This window comes from Salmo salar, chromosome 22, assembly GCF_965601325.2.
Source record: "Salmo salar chromosome 22, fSalSal1, whole genome shotgun sequence".
Taxonomy (NCBI): domain Eukaryota; kingdom Metazoa; phylum Chordata; class Actinopteri; order Salmoniformes; family Salmonidae; genus Salmo; species Salmo salar.
Window position 1 is genome coordinate 21,027,032 of NC_138312.1, and position 19,880 is coordinate 21,046,911.

At 47.1% G+C, this 19,880-nt stretch overlaps 1 protein-coding gene across 2 annotated transcripts in view; it reads left to right on the forward strand.

Moving 5' to 3' along the window:
• Nucleotides 1–19,880, forward strand: part of LOC106583032 (leucine-rich repeats and immunoglobulin-like domains protein 1) — a 53,859-nt gene that overhangs the window by 17,270 nt on the left and 16,709 nt on the right. For both annotated transcript variants that reach the window (XM_014166781.3, XM_014166782.3), the window contains exons 3-13: nucleotides 44–118; nucleotides 9,719–9,856; nucleotides 10,004–10,147; nucleotides 11,340–11,483; nucleotides 11,756–11,899; nucleotides 13,182–13,325; nucleotides 15,243–15,323; nucleotides 17,646–17,717; nucleotides 18,285–18,356; nucleotides 18,494–18,657; nucleotides 19,248–19,586. In XM_014166781.3, the coding sequence (XP_014022256.1) occupies nucleotides 44–118; nucleotides 9,719–9,856; nucleotides 10,004–10,147; nucleotides 11,340–11,483; nucleotides 11,756–11,899; nucleotides 13,182–13,325; nucleotides 15,243–15,323; nucleotides 17,646–17,717; nucleotides 18,285–18,356; nucleotides 18,494–18,657; nucleotides 19,248–19,586 (1,517 nt within the window). The remainder of the gene's footprint in view (nucleotides 1–43; nucleotides 119–9,718; nucleotides 9,857–10,003; nucleotides 10,148–11,339; nucleotides 11,484–11,755; nucleotides 11,900–13,181; nucleotides 13,326–15,242; nucleotides 15,324–17,645; nucleotides 17,718–18,284; nucleotides 18,357–18,493; nucleotides 18,658–19,247; nucleotides 19,587–19,880) is intronic.

Genomic DNA, 19,880 nt, shown 5'->3' on the forward strand with positions numbered 1-19,880 from the left:
CCATTCTGTCCTCTTAACATCACTGCTTCTATGTTTCCCTCAGGCGCCTGGACCATAATGAGCTGACGTCCATCCCTGATCTAGGACCGGCTGTGTCTAAAATCACTTCCCTCTACCTGTGAGTACACATTTCATTTACCACCATGGGGATGTCAAGCTGGCATCACACTGTCCCTCACTGAATTGTCAATGTTTGTTAGAGTGCAAGTTTAGTTATGACCAAGAATACTAGTGAGACACTGTTTCTAGTTGAATTGCTGTGCTATGACGGCAGTATGCTGTAACGCTGACCGTGCGGAGCATTAAGAAAGTGCTCCAGAGTTCTATCCTGTTTAAAGTTGTGAAACTCTGCCTGGGGGGACTGCCTATGCTGGCATCTCACAGGAGATTTACTGCCCTATTTGGGAAGAGCTGCTGTGTGTGTGTGTGCTGTGTGTCACAGCTGTGAGCCTAGTGCCCCCTTGACAGACAGACACACAATTGTGACACTGTCCTGCTTGCTTGGCCTACAGAGTAAGTAAGTACTTGTTGTTTTCCCGACAGTTCACCTCTCATGGTGGCTAAGGAACATTCAATCATCTCACTCAACCTCAAACAGGAGAGAAAGCCCATAGGTTCTGTCTTAACCGTTACCATTAAAGACAATTTGCAGCCTCTTTGTCTGTTGGTATAACACCCACTTCAATGCGCTCACTCGTGGTTGTAACAGTCCAGCAGGTTCCTGGGAAACTGACCATCACTATGCATCACTTTCAGTGTTTGTAATAGTCATACCTACCTCTCTCTATGTATCATCCGTCGGCCCCTCAAAATAGGCTGTGTAGTGTTCTCACTGTAACTCTCTCTAAGCACTTTCTGTCAGATTGTGACAAAGTTCTAATTCGGCGATATGTGAATCCTCCTGTCAAACATTAGGATACAGTTGAAGTCGGCAGTTTACATACACTTTGGTTGGAGTCATTAAAACTCGTTTTTCAACCACTCCACAAATTTCTTGTTAACAAACTATAGTTTTGGCAAGTCGGTTAGGACATCTACTTTGTGCATGACACAAGTCATTTTTCCAACAATTGTTTACAGACAGATTATTTCACTTATAATTCACTGTATCACAATTCCAGTGGGTCAGAAATTTACATACACTAAGTTGACTGTGCCTTTAAACATCTTGGAAAATTCCAGAACATTGTCATGGTTTTAGAAGCTTCTGATAGGCTAATTGACATAATTTGAGTCAATTGGAGGTGTACCTGTAGATGTATTTCAAGACCTATCTTCAAACTCTGTGCCTCTTTGCTTGACATCATGGGAAAATCAAAAGAAATCAGCCAAGACCTCAGAAAAGAAATTGTAGACCTCCACAAGTCTGGTTCATCCTTGGGAGCAATTTTAAAATGCCTGAAGGTACCACGTTCATCTGTACAAACAATAGTACGCAAGTATAAACACCATGGGACCATGCAGCCGTCACACCGCTCAGGAAGGAGATGCGTTCTGTCTCCTAGAGATGAACGTACTTTGGTGCGAAAAGTGCAAATCAATCCCAGAACAACAGCAAAGGATATTGTGAAGATGCTGGAGGAAACAGGTACAAAGGTATCTATATCCACAGTAAAATGAGTCTTTATATCGACATAACCTGAAAGGCCTCTCAGCAAGGAAGAAGCCACTGCTCCAAAACCGCCATAAAAATGCCAGACTATGGTTTGCAACTGCACATGGGGACAAAGATTGTACTTTTTGGAGAAATGTCCTCTGGTCTGAAATGTCCTCTGCCCATAATGAGCATCATTATGTTTGGAGGAAAAAGGGGGAGGCTTGCAAGCCCGAAGAACACTATCCCAACCTTGAAGCACGGGGGTGGCAGCATCATGTTGTGGTGGTGCTTTGCTGCAGGAGGGACTGGTGCACTTCACAAAATAGATGACATCATGAGGGAGGAAAATTAGGTGGATATATTGAAGCAACATATTAAGACGTCAGTCAGGAGGTAATGGGTCTTCCAAATGGACAATGACCCCAAGCATACTTCCAAAGTTGTGGCAAAATGGCTTAAGGACAACAAAGTCAAGGTATTGGAGTGGCCATCACAAAGCCCTGACCTCAATCCTATAGAACATTTGTGGGCAGAACTGAAAAAGCGTGTGCGAGCAAGGAAGCCTACAAACCAGACTGTTACACCAGCTCTGTCAGGAGGAATGGGCCAAAATACACCCAACTTATTGTGGGAAGCTTGTGGAAGGCTACCCAAAACGTTTGACCCAAGTTAAACAATTTAAAGGCAATGCTACCAAATACTAATTGACTGTATGTAAACTTCTGACCCACTGGGAATGTGATGAAATAAATTTAAAGCTGAAATAAATCATTCTCTCTGCTGTTATTCTGACATGTCACATTCTTAAAATAAATTGGTGATCTTAACTGACCTAAGACAGGGAATTTTTACTATAATTAAATGTCAGGAATGGTGAAAAACGGAGTTCAAATTTATTTAGCTGAGGTGTATGTAAACTTCTGACTTCAACTGTATGTTGGAGGTTGAGTTTGAAGAAGAAAAATCTGCTTTGTTTTCTGTAAGTTTTCATTGCCTCTTAAAGTATTCTGCTTGATTCTAGGTCACTGTTAAGCCTCAACAAGGTTTTCAGTTAGGCTATGTGTTTGAAGTGACTGCTAGTTCAGGAGACTGCGGTTCGTAGCTCTACTCTCTGCTCGGGACAAGCTTCTTTTTTTGGCCTGATTCTCAGCCTGTTGCTATGGGAAGCTCAGTGCATGATGGGAAGAGGTATATCTTTCCAAAGCTGCAGAGCTGAAAGGAGTAGAACTTGCAGCTGGAGCTGTCACTCACAGGGCTTACTGTAAAAAGGTGACAGGAAGGGTTGGGGGATAGGAAAAGGGCTGGCTCAGGATGACATCACTGTTCGAGGTGGGAAGTACTGGAGCTCAGGTTATGCCCACAAGTAACCCCACCTCACTAGCTCCCTGTCTGCTCCCCCCCCCCACCTTGTGTTCTGTTTGTTAGGCAGATCCTGGCTGGATGGAAGTGGGGACTAAATTCCTCTGCCCGTGGTGGAGAGCGACAGGAATGCTGTCAGACAGCAGTGCTGTGTGAGACTACAGCCGCGGGGGGGGAGGGTGCTAGAACAGAGGGTTGTCTGTCACCATCCCCTGACCTGCGCTGGCTTCTCTCTGGCCTGAGAGGAGAGGAAGAGCTGATGGCCACAGTGAGACCAGCCTCTGTGCTCCACTCTTATGTTAGCCCTTCAACCAGCTGGCCTCCTCTCCTCCAGCAGGGTTTCTGAAGCAGCGTGTGGTGATTCTCTCTGACAAGACCAGGCACTTTCTTGTTTTCTCTTTGTCTCGCTACCTCTCTTTCCCCATATCACTCGTTCTCTCTCCCACACACCCAACAGTTCTTTTGATCCTCTAACTTGTGGAGTTCATCATGCAGATCAGCCAGTCAGAGCGGCCCTAACCAGCTAATCTGTGTTGCCGCGGGGCTTTGGCTTGGATTAATCACTGCTCTCAGATCAGCCAGTCAGATCAGCCATGGCCCCACCCCAGCCTGAGGCTCCCACACTCCCACAATGCACCTGGCATCCTGCTCTCCCAGAATGCAGCAGGGCTCCCACGCTCCAACAATGCCACAGCAGGCCACCAAACCCCCATAGAATCACATGGGCCAGGGGAGAGTGAGACTTCTCCATTGTCCGGCATCTGCCCTTCCAACTTCAAAGAGAGGTGTCAAAACAACTCCATGAAAATCACATGGTTAATGGGATGAAATGATTTAAAATAACTGTTCTATTGTCTTCATTCCCAACATCAAAACGAGGTAGAATCCACAAAGATCACAGTGGAAATGGGAGAATGGGCAGTAGTGTAAATGCTTTTATTATCAGCACCCTCAACATCAAAAGCGGTGTCAAAACCGACCCTAGGAAAATCAAATGGCTAAATGGATGATGTGATTTGGAATAAAGGGATCTGTTGAATGTACCCCAGACATCAAAGAGAGGGGGAAAGCCAACCCCCAAAATTGCATTGGCAATGAGATATTCAGTTTTATTAACAAACGTATTGTCTGCATCCCCCAACATCAAACACAGCCCCCGTCCCAGTCCCCACCTCGCCCATCCTCTGAGTGTCACACAGCTGGACTATTCTGGCTGTGGGAGTTGAGGAGAGTAAGAATGAGGAACTGTACTTGGAGGGAGAAGAGAGGGGAAGGGAGAGCGGGACATTGTAGTCAGCATCTGAGAGACAGAGAGATCCAGGCCAGCCTCGCCCTCCTGCTTGAGCCAGACTGCCTAGTTTTTCCCAGCAAGGGTCAGCAGCTGTTGACCCTTCCTCACCCTCCCTCCTCACCCCTCCCTCCCTCTTCAGTAGAGCCTCAGTTCTCCCCCTGTCAGTCAGTCTCCCTAAGCCCTCCTCTCTGTCTCTGGGCTTCCCAGGGGCTTCATGCAGGTCAGGGAGGAGAGGGAGGGCCTGAGACTCATCCTAAACCCTTTTCACCACTGTTTATCCAGGTGGGCTCTGGGCTGCTGTGGGACTCCACTCCCCTCATGGCCCAGAGTAAAGGGTCTACAGAGAGTCTTACTTGACCATCTGTGTGTGTGTGTGTGTGTGTGTGTTTTGCTGCAGTTTGACTGCCGGAACACCTGTCTGGAAACACCAGAGGACAAACGTCCAATTTTACCAAACACTGTTTGATGCTGGGTCTGGGAGTCTACTCTAAATGAGGTTCCTTGTGTCGTTTTACTCATGGCATGGGCTTTATTTGAAGTCAAATGTTATGTTGATTTCAGTTAGTGAAGAGACTAGGAATGGAACTGACCCTGATCCTCTTGAGGAGACAGGAATTCGAGGCAGGGATCAGCAGTTCCTGACATGTGTGCGTGCTGTTGGGTTCAGGTCACATGGAGGGTTGTGTGTGGCGTGTCAGAGAAGGGGGTCAGTAACACTAGCCGTAGTGTCAGGGAGGTGCTACCCGGGCTGGGGGTGTATACCGTATTTTAGTATAGAACGATGTTGATGCATGTACAGGTTGGGGTTTTTACGTTACCTTGTATGACAGTATATCAATGTTTGGTTTGTTAATTGTGTTACGCTACTACGCCGTGTGTAATGTCCGTTTTTATAGTTTGCTCTGTTTGCTACTTACGTTGTCTCTCTCTCTCCCTCCCTCCTTCCACACACACCAAGCCCCACCCTGTCACACATGGAAAGCAGGTTTTACTCTACCACGAGTCACAACTACTTGCAGTTCACATGCAGTGACAGTCTGCATGGTCAATGCTGCAGATGCAACAAGATGTTGGTGAAAACTATGCTGCTTTCCACTTTGCTGAATATAATTTCTTTAAAATTTAAATGTAACCTTTAACTAGGCATGTCCGTTAAGAACAAATTCAAATTTACAATGAAGGCCAAACCCGGACGACGCTGGGCCAATTGTGTCCGCCCTATGGGACTCCCAATCTCGGCTGGATGTGATACAGCCTGGATTCGAACCAGGGACTGTAATGATGCCTCTTGCACTGAGATACAGTGCCTTAGACCGCTGCGCCACTCGGGAGCCCAAAATTACCCTATTAGTTTGTGTATCTTACGGTCTGCAAACAGCTAGTTTCTCTTAGCAAGTTGTGGCAAAAATAAATTGTCAGCCGTTAATGCTAATCCCCAGCTAGGTAACTTATGAGCTAGCTAAATGTACTTAGTCCGAGCAAAGTTAGCTAGCTAACACAGCCTGATACCAGTGCTAGTGTAGGCCTAAATTAGCATGTTGTTTTTACAACGGTAGATATAGTCTAAAGCAGAGAAGAATAGGGAAAGAGCGCATATTTTAGCCACATCAAAGCTATATCAAGTAAGAGAAGGCATTTAACCTCACTAGGATAGGGGGCAGCATTCGGAAGTATGGATGAAACGCGTGCCCAGAGTAAACTGCCTGCTACTCAGGCCCAGAAGCTAGGATATGCATATAATTAGTAGATTTGGATAGAAACCACTCTGAAGTTTCTAAAACTGTTTGAATGATGTCTGTGAGTATAACAGAACTCATATGGCAGGTGAAAACCTGAGAAAAATCCAACCAGGAAGTGGGAAATCTGAGGTTTGTAGTTTTTCAAGTGGTTGCCAATCCAATATACAGTGTAAATTTGGTCAGATTGCACTTCCTAAGGCTTCCACTAGATGTCAAGTCTTTAGAACGTTGTTTGAGGCTTCTATTGTGAAAGGGGAGTGAATAAGACCAGTCACAGTAACCGCCTCAGCTGAAAGCCTTTAGTTGTTGATCGCGCACAGCTGTGAGCGCAAGCTCCGTTCCCTTTCCTTTCTAAAGGAATTGTCCGGTTGGAATATTATTGAAGATTTATGATAAAAACATCATAAAGATTGATTATATACATCGTTTGACATGTTTCTACGAACTGTAATGGAACTTTTTTGACTTTTTGTCTGGACTTAGTGCCCGCGCCTTGTGCATTTGGAATGGTGAACTAAACACGCAAACAAAAAGGAGGTATTTGGACATAAAGATGAACTTTATTGAACAAAACAAACATTTATTGTGGAACTGAGATTCCTGGGAGTGCATTCTGATGACGATCATCAAAGGTAAGTGAATATTTATAACACTATTTCTGACTTTTGTTGACTCCACAACATGGCGGGTATCTGTATGGCCTGTTTTGCTGGCTGAGCGCTGTGCTCAGATTATCGCATGGTGTGCTTTCACCGTAAAGCTTTTTGAAATTTGACAAAGCTGTTGCATTAAGGAGAAGTTTATCTATAATGTAACAACTAATTAGGGTCCATTGGAAAACACTGACCAACACTTTGGCTCCTACCCTGTCACAATAACCCCTCCCTGGCTTTTTCATTTGTTGTCATGTCAAACAACACGGTATTCAAAGTGCCCACTATATTCCAACTTTTGGTTGACGTTTTACTGATCAGTATAAAACAGAATGGACAAAGCTCCATTTCAAAACACTTAATGTGTATGTTGCCACCCTAGGGTCATGCACTACTTTTATTATTCACAAAAGAGAAAATACTGTCAAATACAGTCAAAAGTGCATAAAATATTGTGATGTGACATTTTGGCCATATTGCCCCGCCTTACTGTGGTATGTGTATCATTGAGCACAGGCTTTCATCCCTGCTCAGGTAGCACTGGCCTTCACTGGCTCCACCTGCAATGGCAGGCTGAGGAAGAGTCAACCATTTGGACAACCTAAAATAAGTCTGTTTCCTGTCTGTGTCTGTGTGGATTTGTCTGTGTTTTGTATCTGTCTGTTCACGTGTTTATGTGTGCATAGGTCTATATACATCTGTGTGGGAGTTTTGTCTTTGTACTGTGTGTGTGTGTGTGTGTGTGTGTGTGTGTGTGGCGCAGGGGAGGTCTGTATGCACATGTGTGTGTCTTTGTTATTTGCCCCTGTGCCAGTACTGGGCATAGGTACACAGGGGCAAGTGACTGGGATTCCTGTGCAGCTCTGTCCCTGTCCATCTGTCTGTCTGCAGGCTGTAGCTCAGAGGTGGATTTTTCCCATTCCTTCCAGCCAACACCAAAATAAACCACAGATGTGGAGAGAGACTGTGACCGACCATTCCTGCAGAGCAGAGAGCATGCCAAAATAAAAATGAGCTTTTTAAAAACTCTTTCTCAGGCCTCCTACTGCAGGTTTAACTGGACTGTCAGGAGGGACAGAGTTAGACAGTGCTTAAAATGTATGTCGTTTCGTATAGCCAAGTCTTCCTCCATTTGATTTGGAAGTAGTTGGTTACATTTAACACCAATAAACAAGCTATAAACATCATAGTCACAAAAAAGACCTTCTCTGATGAAGCTTTGCTTGGATCTAAGTTTGTTGTAGTAAGACACTGTGTTGCTCAGGGTTGAGTTGTCTGTTGGGTTGGGTTGGTGTCTGTTGGGTTGGTGTCTGTTGGGTTGGTGTCTGTTGGGTTGGTGTCTGTTGGGTTGGTGTCTGTTGGGTTGGTGTCTGTTGGGTTGGTGTCTGTTGGTTAGGGTTGGGTTGGTGTCTGTTGGTTAGGGTTGGTGTCTGTTGGTTAGGGTTGGGTTGGTGTCTGTTGGTTAGGGTTGGTGTCTGTTGGTTAGGGTTGGGTTGGTGTCTGGTTGGTTTGGTGTCTGTTGGTTAGGGTTGGTCTCTGTTGGTTAGGGTTGGGTTGGTGTCTGTTGGTTAGGGTTGGTGTCTGTTGGTTAGGGTTGGGTTGGTGTCTGGTTGGGTTGGTGTCTGTTGGTTAGGGTTGGTGTCTGTTGGTTAGGGTTGGGTTGGTGTCTGTTGGTTAGGGTTGGTGTCTGTTGGTTAGGGTTGGGTTGGAGTCTGTTGGTTAGGGTTGGTGTCTGTTGGTTAGGGTTGGGTTGGTGTCTGTTGGTTAGGGTTGGTGTCTGTTGGTTAGGGTTGGTGTCTGTTGGTTAGGGTTGGGTTGGTGTCTGGTTGGTTTGGTGTCTGTTGGTTACCTTTACTTGAGCCCAAGCGTCAGTATCAGTGTATGTTGACCTCTATGGCTTGTCAAACTCTCAATAAGAATTTGTTCTTAACTGACTTGCCTAGTTAAATAAAGGTTAAATCTTTTTTTTTGTAAGTGGCTAAAACTTTGCTCAACTTGGCTTTATCCAAGGGCTCTAAGAGAATAATTGGCTCATCAATCCAGAATGTTCCATGACTTGGCTGTTGGTGTCAGTCCGCAGGTGCCCTTGGGAGAGTTTGGAGAGGACCAGGGTTTCTTTGTAGACTCTCAAAATCCACGTTTGCCCCTGAAGCAGGGATACTCTGTGTGCTCTGTTCCTGAGTGGGTTTGGAGAAGAGGAGCGTTTGTGTGTGTGCTTTACTACTGCTTCTATAACAAACATCTGAAATTGGTTGATAAGACTAGAAGCTTTGTTGTTCTTCTCCTGGTGTTCCTCTCCTCAGGAGCTGAACACATCTTATCCCCTGAAGATACACTGAACAAAATATATATAAGCAACATGTACAGTTATGAGCTGAAATAAAAGATCCCAGAAATGTTCCATATGTACAAACAGCTTATCTCATTTTGTGCACAAATTTGTTTACATCCCTGTAAGTGAGCATTTCTCCTTTGCCAAGATAGTCCATCCACCTGACAGGTGTGGCATATCAATAAGTTGATTAAACAGCATCATCATTACACAGGTGCACTTTGTTTTGGGGACAATAAAAGGCCACTCAAAATGTGCAGTTGTGTCACACAACACAATGCCACAGATGTCTGAAGTTATGAGGGAATGTGCAATTGGCATGCTGACTGCAGGAATGTCCAACAGAGCTTTTGCCAAAGAATTGAATGTTCATTTCACTACCATATGCTGCCTCCAACGTTGTTTTAGAGAATTTGGCAGTACATCCAACCAGCCTCACAACAGCAGACCACGCCAGCCCAGGACCTCCACATCCAGCTTTTTCACCTACAGGATCATCTGGGGGGGGGGGTCTAAGGAGTATTTTGGTTTGTAATAAAACTATGATTGGCTGGGCCTGGCTCCCCAGTGGCTATGCCCCTGCCCAGTCATGTAAAATGCATAGATTAGAGCCTAATGAATTTATTTGAATTCACTGATTTCCTTATATGAACTGTAACTCCGTAAATCTTTGAAATTGTGGCATGTTGTGTTCATATTTTTGTTCAGTATAGTTTTCTCCTAACAGTTTTGTTGTTTTTCTTCCAGACACCACAATAAGATCCGCACCATCGATGGGAGGCGGATGAGAGACCTGATCTCCGTGGAAACACTGGACCTGAGCAACAATGACATCACAGAAGTCAGAGTTCAAGGTTTCCCCGCAGGTCTCCAGATCAAAGACCTGTAAGATCATCCTCTTAGCTCTCATGTCAAACCTTCTCTCCACGTTTCTCCTGTAGGAAATAAGAAGCGCTGTACCAACGTTATCAGGCTAGGTCTAATTCTTGTCCATTTGAGGATCCCTGACGATGTGCTATTTTTGTCTTCCAGGTACCTGAGCAACAACAAGATACAGTTCCTGGAGGCCGGTGCTCTGGACCAGCTCTCCTCGACCCTGCAGGTTCTGAGACTGAGCCGGAACCGGATCTCCCAGGTCCCTGTCAAAGGCTTCCAGCTGCCCAAGCTCACCCAGCTGTGAGTACTGTGCCATACCACCCCCACAGACACCTCTCAGCTCACTGAAAAACATGTTTGTAAACTCTCCCTATTCGCCTTCTAGCCTATCCTCAACCACCATGAGATAAACAACCAAACTGACCCTGGGCCAGTTGTTAAAGAGAGAGTGTAAAGTCCCCACGCAGACATTGGAGGGAAAAGAACATAGGAAAGTTGGAAAAATCTATGGAGGCTAACTCGTTTGACACAGTCCCATTTGTTGAGGAGAGTGTGAACCTCTCCCCTCCAGTGTAGCAGCATTGGTAACATCAGACCGATACCATGGCTGGTTTTTGTCCACTGTCCTGTGCCCATGATAGTCTAGCGCTCTCCTCTCTCAGAGCCCTGCTTTCTGTCATTGTCTTCCCCTCCCCTGCAGCATGGGGCTAGGGCTGACCCATCCATACCTCAACACTCCCACTCTGGGGAGAAAAGACACATGTAACGGGAGTCTCCTCCATTGTAGACATGGCTCCCTTCTCTCCACAGCCCTCCCAGTTTTATCAGGTGGGTATTGTTCCAACAGGTGTTCCCGGTGACACTGTATCTGAGAATGCTAGTGGCAACATGGAGGACACACAAAGACGCTGTGTGGATGTTTATTGTTCTGCTGTGCTCCTGGGCTGTGATGTTAAAGCTCACACGCCAGGGGCACCGATCCACTGGTACAAAGCTATCGCAGAACTCGTTTGATACAGAAGGCAAAGGGCTTTTTATCTCGCAGGGTCATTTGTATTTTTCCCTTTGCGTGTCCCAGTGAGATTACTCTAAGTACATTCAGAGGTTAACTGTTTACAGTCCATTCTCAACAGAAGTGGTCCTATTTTAGTTTGAGAAGTGAATGCAGATGCCCTGCCCTACAAGTCGGTGCTGTTTCAATGTTTTTTTTTTTGACTCAGTCGCTCCTCTAGTTAACCCTAGCATTGATAATGAAGGTTTGGGATCATGTTGGGGTGCCCAGGTCAGAACGTGACCCTAGTCTGTAAACCCTCTCCTCAGCTGTCAGGGGTACACATCGCTGGCCACAGGTGGAATAGATACCACCCGTGGAATGCCACTTATGTTTTTGTGGGGCCGGATGGTGCTAGTGTTACTTCAGGGTTTTGTGACCTACCTGAAGGTCTCTCTCTCTGTCTCTCTGTCTCTCTGTCTGTGTTGTCCCGTCCTCCAGTGAGCTGAACAGGAACCGTGTGAGGCAGGTGGAGGGGCTGACCTTCCAGGGCCTGGCCAGTCTGGAGGTCCTCAAGCTGCAGAGGAACAACATCAGCAAGCTCACCGACGGAGCCTTCTGGGGCCTGGCCAAGATGAAAGTGCTGTGAGTAACATACTGCTCCTAACTCCCTGCCTGGCCTTGAGGACTAATTCAGATCAGTTGCTCTCAAGAACTTGTAGGACCACTTTCTCCTACTCCACTCATAGGAGTTTCCACTCTTAACAATTGTTTCACAAGCAGCTCTATTCTTATGAGCTAAACCATAAAAATGTGATTGGACAACCTGTAATGTCCTTTCTCTTGTTTGATACCAAACTACATTACCCCTAATGCCTAGTCTGAACCTGTTTATGTGACCAACTCCTCCCCTGCAGTCACCTGGACTACAACAGCCTGAGGGAAGTGAACAGTGGCTCTCTGTACGGCCTGTCCTCTTTGCTGCAGCTCTTCCTCAGCAACAATTCCATCTCCCACATCAACCCAGATGGCTGGAGGTTCTGCCAAAGGCTACGGGAACTGTGAGTATTCTGAGTGCCACATCAGAAACCTCCAAACCCAGGTTAACCATAGCACTAAAAACCTCCCAACACCTAAAACCAAAGCAGCAAACACCTCCCAACCCTTGTAACTATAGAAACCAGCCCTACCTCATCCCCTAGCCTTCAGCTCCGGACCACAAGGTCTTACCCACAGCCTCCAACCATCAACCCCCTGTCTCATCTCGTTGTTCCCCTACCACAACCTATACCTGAACCTGTTCCCCGTCGCACCCCTCCGTTTACCTTCACCAGAGCTACACGAGTCACTTAGCGTTCAATACCACACGATAAGCCTGTTTATCCCATAATAAGCGGTAGGATTGACAGTACTTAAGCCCTCTCTGTATTCCCATCTCTCAGTCAGGTTGGTAAAGAGCGCGTAACCCTCTGTTGGTATGGATACAGGGTAATTGCAGGGGGATCTCCCTGTCTAATGAAGGAGATATTATTACTACGACGACCTGTGGTTGTTTGACATACTTTAACCACTGTACTACTGTGGAGCTCAGCTCTGATCAGGCGTCGCTAACTGTACCATAAGGCTGTCTGTCAGGCTCCTGTGTGTCTGTGTCACTGTGTGTGTGTGTGTGTGAGAGAGACAGATTGCTCTGTGTATCTGGGTTGCCGACTCACTGCACTCAGCGCGAGTCCGGGGTTATATGATTTTATTAGCGGGGCCATGATGACTGTGATATCAGAAGGATACCGGAGGATAGTGGCTCGGTTAGCCCTCTGGTGTAGCAGAGAAGCTGTCTTTATGACCTGCCTGTTATTACATTCCGGATGAGACTGCAGCCTGCCTGACGGGGCATCACAGAGACTGACCACACATGACTGCCCACCCTAGCCCTCCTCAGAGAGGCGAAGCCCAGTCACTCACACAACAGACCATTTGAACACGCTCCCTGATAAACAAGACATATTTATCACCACTGACACACCGTGTACCTACTTAGACAAGACCATAACTCTGGGAAAAGATGCCTTGAGAAGTGTCCGTTTGTCCAACCGGAAATGTACATGAATTTTAAATGGTTTGTGTCCTGACTCCTTATCAAGCATGATAGGAAACTGCTGTGGATGAACAGATATTGAGCTGACGCCACAGTGGAAAAATACATCCAGAGGCACAAAGATATTGAATAAAGCTATATAAAGTAGAGAATAATGACGTCGGGTAGGTTACCGTAGTGCTGTGCCAACTTGTCCTTCTGGCCCAAGCCTTACACCGTATGTATCTCTCTCTCCTCTCCTCCTGCAGGAATCTGTCCTACAACAACCTGACTCGTCTGGATGAGGGCAGCCTGGCGGTGCTGGGGGACCTCCACACCCTCCGTCTGGGGCACAATGCCATCAGCCACATCACCGAGGGGGCCTTCAGAGGCCTCAAGGCCCTGCGCCTCCTGTAAGTCCTCCTCCTGACTGCTCCCAGAGCACACACAACTATGGTTCCACACTGTAGATTCATCTTATGTGACTCATTTAAGAACAATACAATATTGGCATCTGCAAATGTATTCATGTGGATTCAATATAGCTTCATTAAGCCCCTCAGGAGCCATTTAGAAAGTGAGGTTTGGTGTTTAGACCATTGCTTCAAAACAGATCTAGTTTGTGTCCATGCAATATCAATGTGTATCAGTTTACCAGGTGTGCATGCGTCACTATTGTCACAGTTTCAATCTGTGAGAACTTTTATTTTGGTGCGTCTGTTTTCGTCTTCCCTCTTTGTTTGGTCGTTGGTTCCCATCGATATTGGATGCACATGTGTTCCCTGTCATTTGCCTCCCTGGAGATTCTTGCCTTTTTTAAATGGAGCAGTGAAAAGCAGTATGGGAGAGTGACTTCTTTCCCCCCCACCCTCTATACAGACTTTGAACAGGCGGAAAGAGAGGCTTCCTGAAAGCGAAGGCCTTCTACTAACGTCTTTTTGGCCCGGGATCTTCCCAGAGAGTCAGAGGAAAGAGTCAGGCCTTTGCTTTCTCACAGTGGGGTGACAAGCCAAGGCATATACAGGCCTTTCTCTGCTGGCGCAGAGGGAGCATTGGGCTGGGGGAGGCGGTTCAGCTGTGTGAGAGGCCCTCTGTTTGGCTCCCCTCTCTCAGCCGCTCTTTCTTTCTTGGTCTCTTTCTTTCTTGGTCTCTTTCTTTCCTTTCTTACTTAGTTGCTTTGTTTGGCCTGTTCGTACCCTTTCCACACATCCTCTTTTCTCTTTTTCGCTGTCTTCTTTTTACTTCCTATTCCCTTTATGCTCACCCCATTTCTTCCTCGCTCTCCTTCCCTTTCTCTCCTCCCTTCTCTCTCTCTTTCTCTCTGAGGCAGGTCTAATCTAATCAGTGAAGCGCTGGGTAGGCGAGGGCCCTGGCTGTAAGGGAGCTGAGGCTGCTTTAATTGGGTAGCGCTGCTGGCCGTAGAGGCGTGGGGCTGGAGGTTCACGGTGGGTGTGAATGCCCAGAAACGTCGAGCCTTTCAGCCGGGGGGTCAGTCCTCAGGGACCCGCGGCCACAGCCTGCATTAAGAAGGCACCGGCCTTTCACGCTCAGCCAGCCAGAAAGAATAGGAAATTGGCAGCCGAGTCCGGCCATGGAGGAAAAGGAACCGAAGGGGATTAGGGAAGGGTGGAGAGGTTGGGAGGGGCTGTGGGTGACCATCAGACTCACTGGATTTTCAGAGTTTGAAAGAAAGTCGGCACAGGGAACAAAGCATGCGATAGAGCGGCGACTAATGTCTTTGTTCGGCTGTTGTTTTTTGTTTTAAATTATTATTCAAACGGTTCCTTAGGCCCAGATGACTTCAGCCGTTCGAGGTAGCGTGTCAGGAAAGCTAATTAATTGCATTCAACATGTGTTTGGAAACTTCCCGGTGGACTCAAAGTGAAAGCTGTTGTTTTATTGAGTCTCATTCTGGCTCAGCGTGGGCATGGCTAAGGTCTTTCTTCGTACTCATTAGGCTCTGAGTCTGTGTTGGGACTGCCATACCTGCCACCACACTCAGGCGCTGACTGTCTCTGTATCCAAAGGCAATGTGTGCTCGCCAATCTCTCCATGCTGTCATGAATTATACATGATTTTGCCTGCGTTGGGTTTTGTGCCTTCACCTCCCTCCTCACAAAGGAAAGAATGTGCTTGGCTGGCCGAGCAAAGCAGGAGAGAGGCTCGCTCTTTAGACCAGGTGCAGAGGGGTTGGGGGGTGGAGTGGTAACCCGTGACTTCCAGCCCCATCTCTGCCAAGACTACACAGTGCTTCAGCTCTGGCAGGCCTGTTTTGCTCTCCTCCTCCTCCTCTATCTTTCTTATACCTTCTTTTCTCTCTCTCTCTACAGGGAGCTGGACCATAATGACATCTCAGGCACAATAGAGGACACCAATGGGGCCTTCTCTGGACTGGACACCCTCAACAAGTTGTGAGTACCCTCCTTCTCTCATCTCCACTTCCCCCTCTCCCCAGAATCGGTCCCTTTGAGCTGGCTGACCTGCCACTGGTAGGTGATTGTATGCAGCTCTGTGGACAGCTCCTTCAGTCCAGAGTGAAGGGGTTTCTACTGCAATTCCATAGTTCCCTTCTGAGGCCTGTCCACTGCCTATAGTCTATATTGAGTTCTCCCAGACCTGGCTTCAGACAGGACCAGCTCCAGTCTATCGCTACCCTCCGGGCCCCACACGTCATTTGGAAGTATAGCACTGAGAGATGACTTTAAGAGCTGCTCTGAGTTTTATTAGGCTTTTTCATTAAGCTTGCAGATTGACATTTTATCGACAATTGGCTTGAAACTTGAAACGAGCCTGAATCTGGTTTTCATCTCGGTTAACAAACTATAAACTGCTATTGTGTCCAAGTTCAGAGGTTGTCTGTTGGTGGGAGCTGAACTGCCTTGACTTGTTGGTTAAACTATGTCAATTTGTTGGGATCTCTCGTATAACCTTTTAATCACAGCATCTAGACTCAATGTCAAATGTTAGTTAAAGGATGAAGAAACTCAACCATACCACAGTAAACAGAGTCCTAACATACTGGGGCCTAAACTATCCTATATAAAAGCTGGTGTCCAACCAAGGCCGTTCCCTGTGTGAGTGCTAGCCTATTGAAAGGGCATTTCTATTGGCCTGCTGGGGATGAGCCTCAGCAGGCCTTTCCGTCTCTAGCCCTGCTCCTCTCTCTCTGCTCCGCGGCCCTGCCTGCCTGTTGTTAGGGACTGAGAGAGGGTGAAATTGGGGGGCGGGCTCGGTCATCAACATCAAACACCACATTGGCCCGTCTCCCCGCCCCTTTTGTCCAGTGGTGTAGTGGAGCGGCCCTCCGCAGCCCAGCGCTGGCACAGTCCCTCCATCCCACCGGAAAACAACACTCACCAACCCTGGGAAAAAAACACAGAGAGGGTGGGGGGGGGGGGGACATCCGTGTCCTCCACACGCTATATGTCCCTCCCAAATCGGATTGTGAGTATCCCCACATGGGAGAACTTGTGCTCTTAGCTTGTTCTAGGTTAACAACAACCGCTATTTTCCCATTTTTGTTTTAGGAGGTAAAATATATTCATGTATTGAATGTAGATATGTTAGAGTTGGGGTGATATCATTATTGTATTTGTTCTTTCCAAAATGTGATTACTTGAAGAGTATATGATTGGAAGGAAAGGCCATGTAAATGGTAGATGTGCAAAATGATGTTGGAAATAAGAGAAGATAAATAAGTTTGATGGAAATGCAGTGACTTCCAGTGAGGCGTTGTTCTCCTCTGTACTGAGTCCTGTTGTTCAGCCCATCTCCCTGTGTAGGGTCTAGAACCACAGGGCTCTGGCTGACGTGACGGTCAGTCGAGGGCTGAGCAGAGGTGTGACATCTCTGTCGGGAGTTGACAGGTCCTGTCCATGACCAGTCATCTGCCTGGAGGCCCCCAGGACCCTGGGTCCCTGGCTGTCCTAAAGAACACCTGATGAATACCTCTTACCAAAAGGAAACCGAGATTGTTCAGTTTGGACATTTTCTGATAGAATTTAAGAAGATGCATCTGAGTCGTAGCTCATCTACCCCAATGGTAACCAAACAGATGCACTCCCAATGGTTTTTGAAACACAATTTGTATTTACATTGCACAGTGTAGATTTTCGGTGGGTCCATATAGAGGGGGAGAGTGGAGTGTAGAGGAGACGTGTTCTGATGCAGGGGTCTTAACTCTGAACCAGCCTCCTGTGTCCATCCGCTTCTCCTGGGAAGGAAGGTGGAGAGAGGAGAGGAAGGCTGGAGGGACGGAAGCGGAGGAGAGGGAGGGTAGAGTGGTGTCTTTTGAAGAGCGGGGCCAGATTAGACCCCCAGAAGGGGGCATGCTGCGTGTTCCTTGCTTGAACCGGGCCATGACAAGGCTACTTTTATTATTCTACAAGCTGTGTTGTCCCTCAGTGAGACAACCTGCTTTTCATGTGCCCCCCCCTGTCATCGCTATTAAATTCAAATAAAGATAAAAGTGGTCTTTGAAAAGCAGAGCAGGGCCGAGTCCCTCACCCTCCTAATCTCCACACAGTTCGGATTTCCAATACCTCAATCCTCTGCTCTTATCAGAAAAGCCCCACTAATTGTGCCTTTCTCTCCCTCTTCTCCTTCCCTCCCCTTACCCCATTCCTCCTCTCTTTTTCTCTTTCTGTGTCTGTTTTTTCTCCGCCCCCCCCCTCCCTCTCTCTCCCCCGTGTTCTCTCCCGTTTATCGGCGCCCTTCATGTTTGGAAATTGCAGAACTCTGTTTGGAAACAAGATCAAGTCGGTGGCCAAGAAAGCCTTCTCAGGACTGGAGGCCCTGGAGCACCTGTGAGTATCCCACAATGCACTGCGCGACCCCGAGATCGGCTGCCAAAAGTAGCTGCCTGAGAGTGCTGCTAGCAATTTAATAGCATCTTTGGAAAAGGAGAAGACGGGCAGTTTGTGGGGCCAGCTGCTTCCCTCTCGTTACAGAGGCAGCTTCAACTTTGGCCTTTTTTCCTGGTGCAGGGGAACAAAGTTATTGAGCATATGGTCAGTTTCATAGAATAAATGGAATTTATATAAGTCCCTTCACAGGCTCTGGCCATTACTTTAAACAGGCTCTGGCCATTAGGAAAAAAGTGATTGAAAAGCTGAGTATCCTTGGTGTGTGATGCCTGAATCTTTCCACCTTGTTTAAAAAAAAGCCCGTATAAATAAAGGCACATCGATCCCTGGCTGGCCGTGACACAGCTGTGTGTGTGTGTGTGTGTGTGTGTGTGTGTGTGTGTGTGTGTGTGTGTGTGTGTGTGTGTGTGTGTGTGTGTGTGTGTGTGTGTGTGTGTGTGTGTGTGTGTACCCATGTCCCCTTTCCATCAGTGCTGACGGGCAGCCCTCTGTTTAATGTCACAACAGGAACCTGGGAGAGAACGCCATCCGCTCCATCCAGCCAGAGGCCTTCAGCAAGATGAGGAGCCTCAGGAACCTGTGAGTCCGCGATGAGGAATACACATGCACCTTACAGTTGCAGTCATGGAATAAGTGAATTATGTTCAGATCAAAGCTAGTCTGTAAAAGAGAGTGAATAGAAGTCGTTAGCCCTAACAGTGTCCCTCTTCTCCCAGGCTCATCCAGAGTGACAGTTTCCTGTGTGACTGTCAACTCAACTGGTTCCCTGAGTGGCTGATGACCCGGGGGCTACAGACTGGCGTAGAGGCTACCTGTGCCCACCCCGAAATCCTGAAGGGTACTAGCGTCTTCCAGGCTCCACCAGAGAGATTTGTCTGTGGTGAGTAGTGTGTGTGTGGTGGGGTTTCCCTGTGGCTCAGTTGGTAGAGCATGGTGCTTGCAATGCCAGCATGGTGTGTGCAACGCCAGGGTTGTGGGTTCGATTCCCATGGGGGGCCAGTACAAAAAAAATATATAATAATAATAATAATAATAAAAATGCATGAAATGAAAGTTGCATTCACAACTGTAAGTCGCTCTGGATAAGAGCGTCTGCTAAATGACTAAAATGTAAAAAAAAATGTGGGGGGAGTACAGTTGCTTTCTGTCTGACACAGTGCAGGCAGCAGCTAAGACCAGATTGTGTTTTAGATTCCAGGGTGTTTACAGTATATGTGTGTATTTGTTTATGTTTGTGTGATTTTCCTCAAATGTCTTGATGTAGTGTGTGTCTTTGTTTGAGCTGCGATGTGCTAATCCTTGTTTGTCTTTATATTTGTGTGTTTGTGTTTAAACTAGACTTTTGTATATATATCTTCTGTCACTGAGATAAAACATTTGGTTACAAAGAATAATGTTTTATCTCATTTTCTTGTCCTCCCTCTGTCTCTCCACTCCCTCCGTCACCCTCTCTCTCTCTCCCTCCTGTAGATGACCTGCCTAAGCCCCAGATCACGGTGCAGCCAGAGACCACGGTGACGGTTCTGGGTAGTGACGTGCGCCTCACGTGTACGGCAGCCAGCAGCAGCAGCTCACCTATGACCTTTGCCTGGCGCAAAGACCAGGAGCTGCTCCGCCATGCTGAGGTGGAGAACTTCGCCCACCTGCGCGCTAACCACGGGGCGGTGCACGAGGCCGGGGGGGTGATGGAGTACACCACCATTTTGCACCTGCGTCATGTGACCTTCGCCCACGAGGGTCGATACCAATGCATCATCACCAACCACTTTGGCTCCTCCTACTCCACCAAGGCCCGCCTTACTGTCAACGGTATGCTACCAGGCCCTGAAGGGTTAACGGTCTCCCAGTATGACTGGTTTATAAACCAATCTAGTTTTATTTGTCACATGCGCCGGATACAACCTTACCGTGAAATGCTTACTTACGAGCCCTAAACCAACAATGCAGTTTTAAGAAAATATTTACTAAATAAAGTAAAAAAATATAAAAAATGTAACACAATACAACAACAATAATGAGGCTATATGCAGGGGGGTACCGGTACTGAGTCAATGTGGAGGCTATATGCAGGGGGTACCGGTACTGAGTCAATGTGGAGGCTAT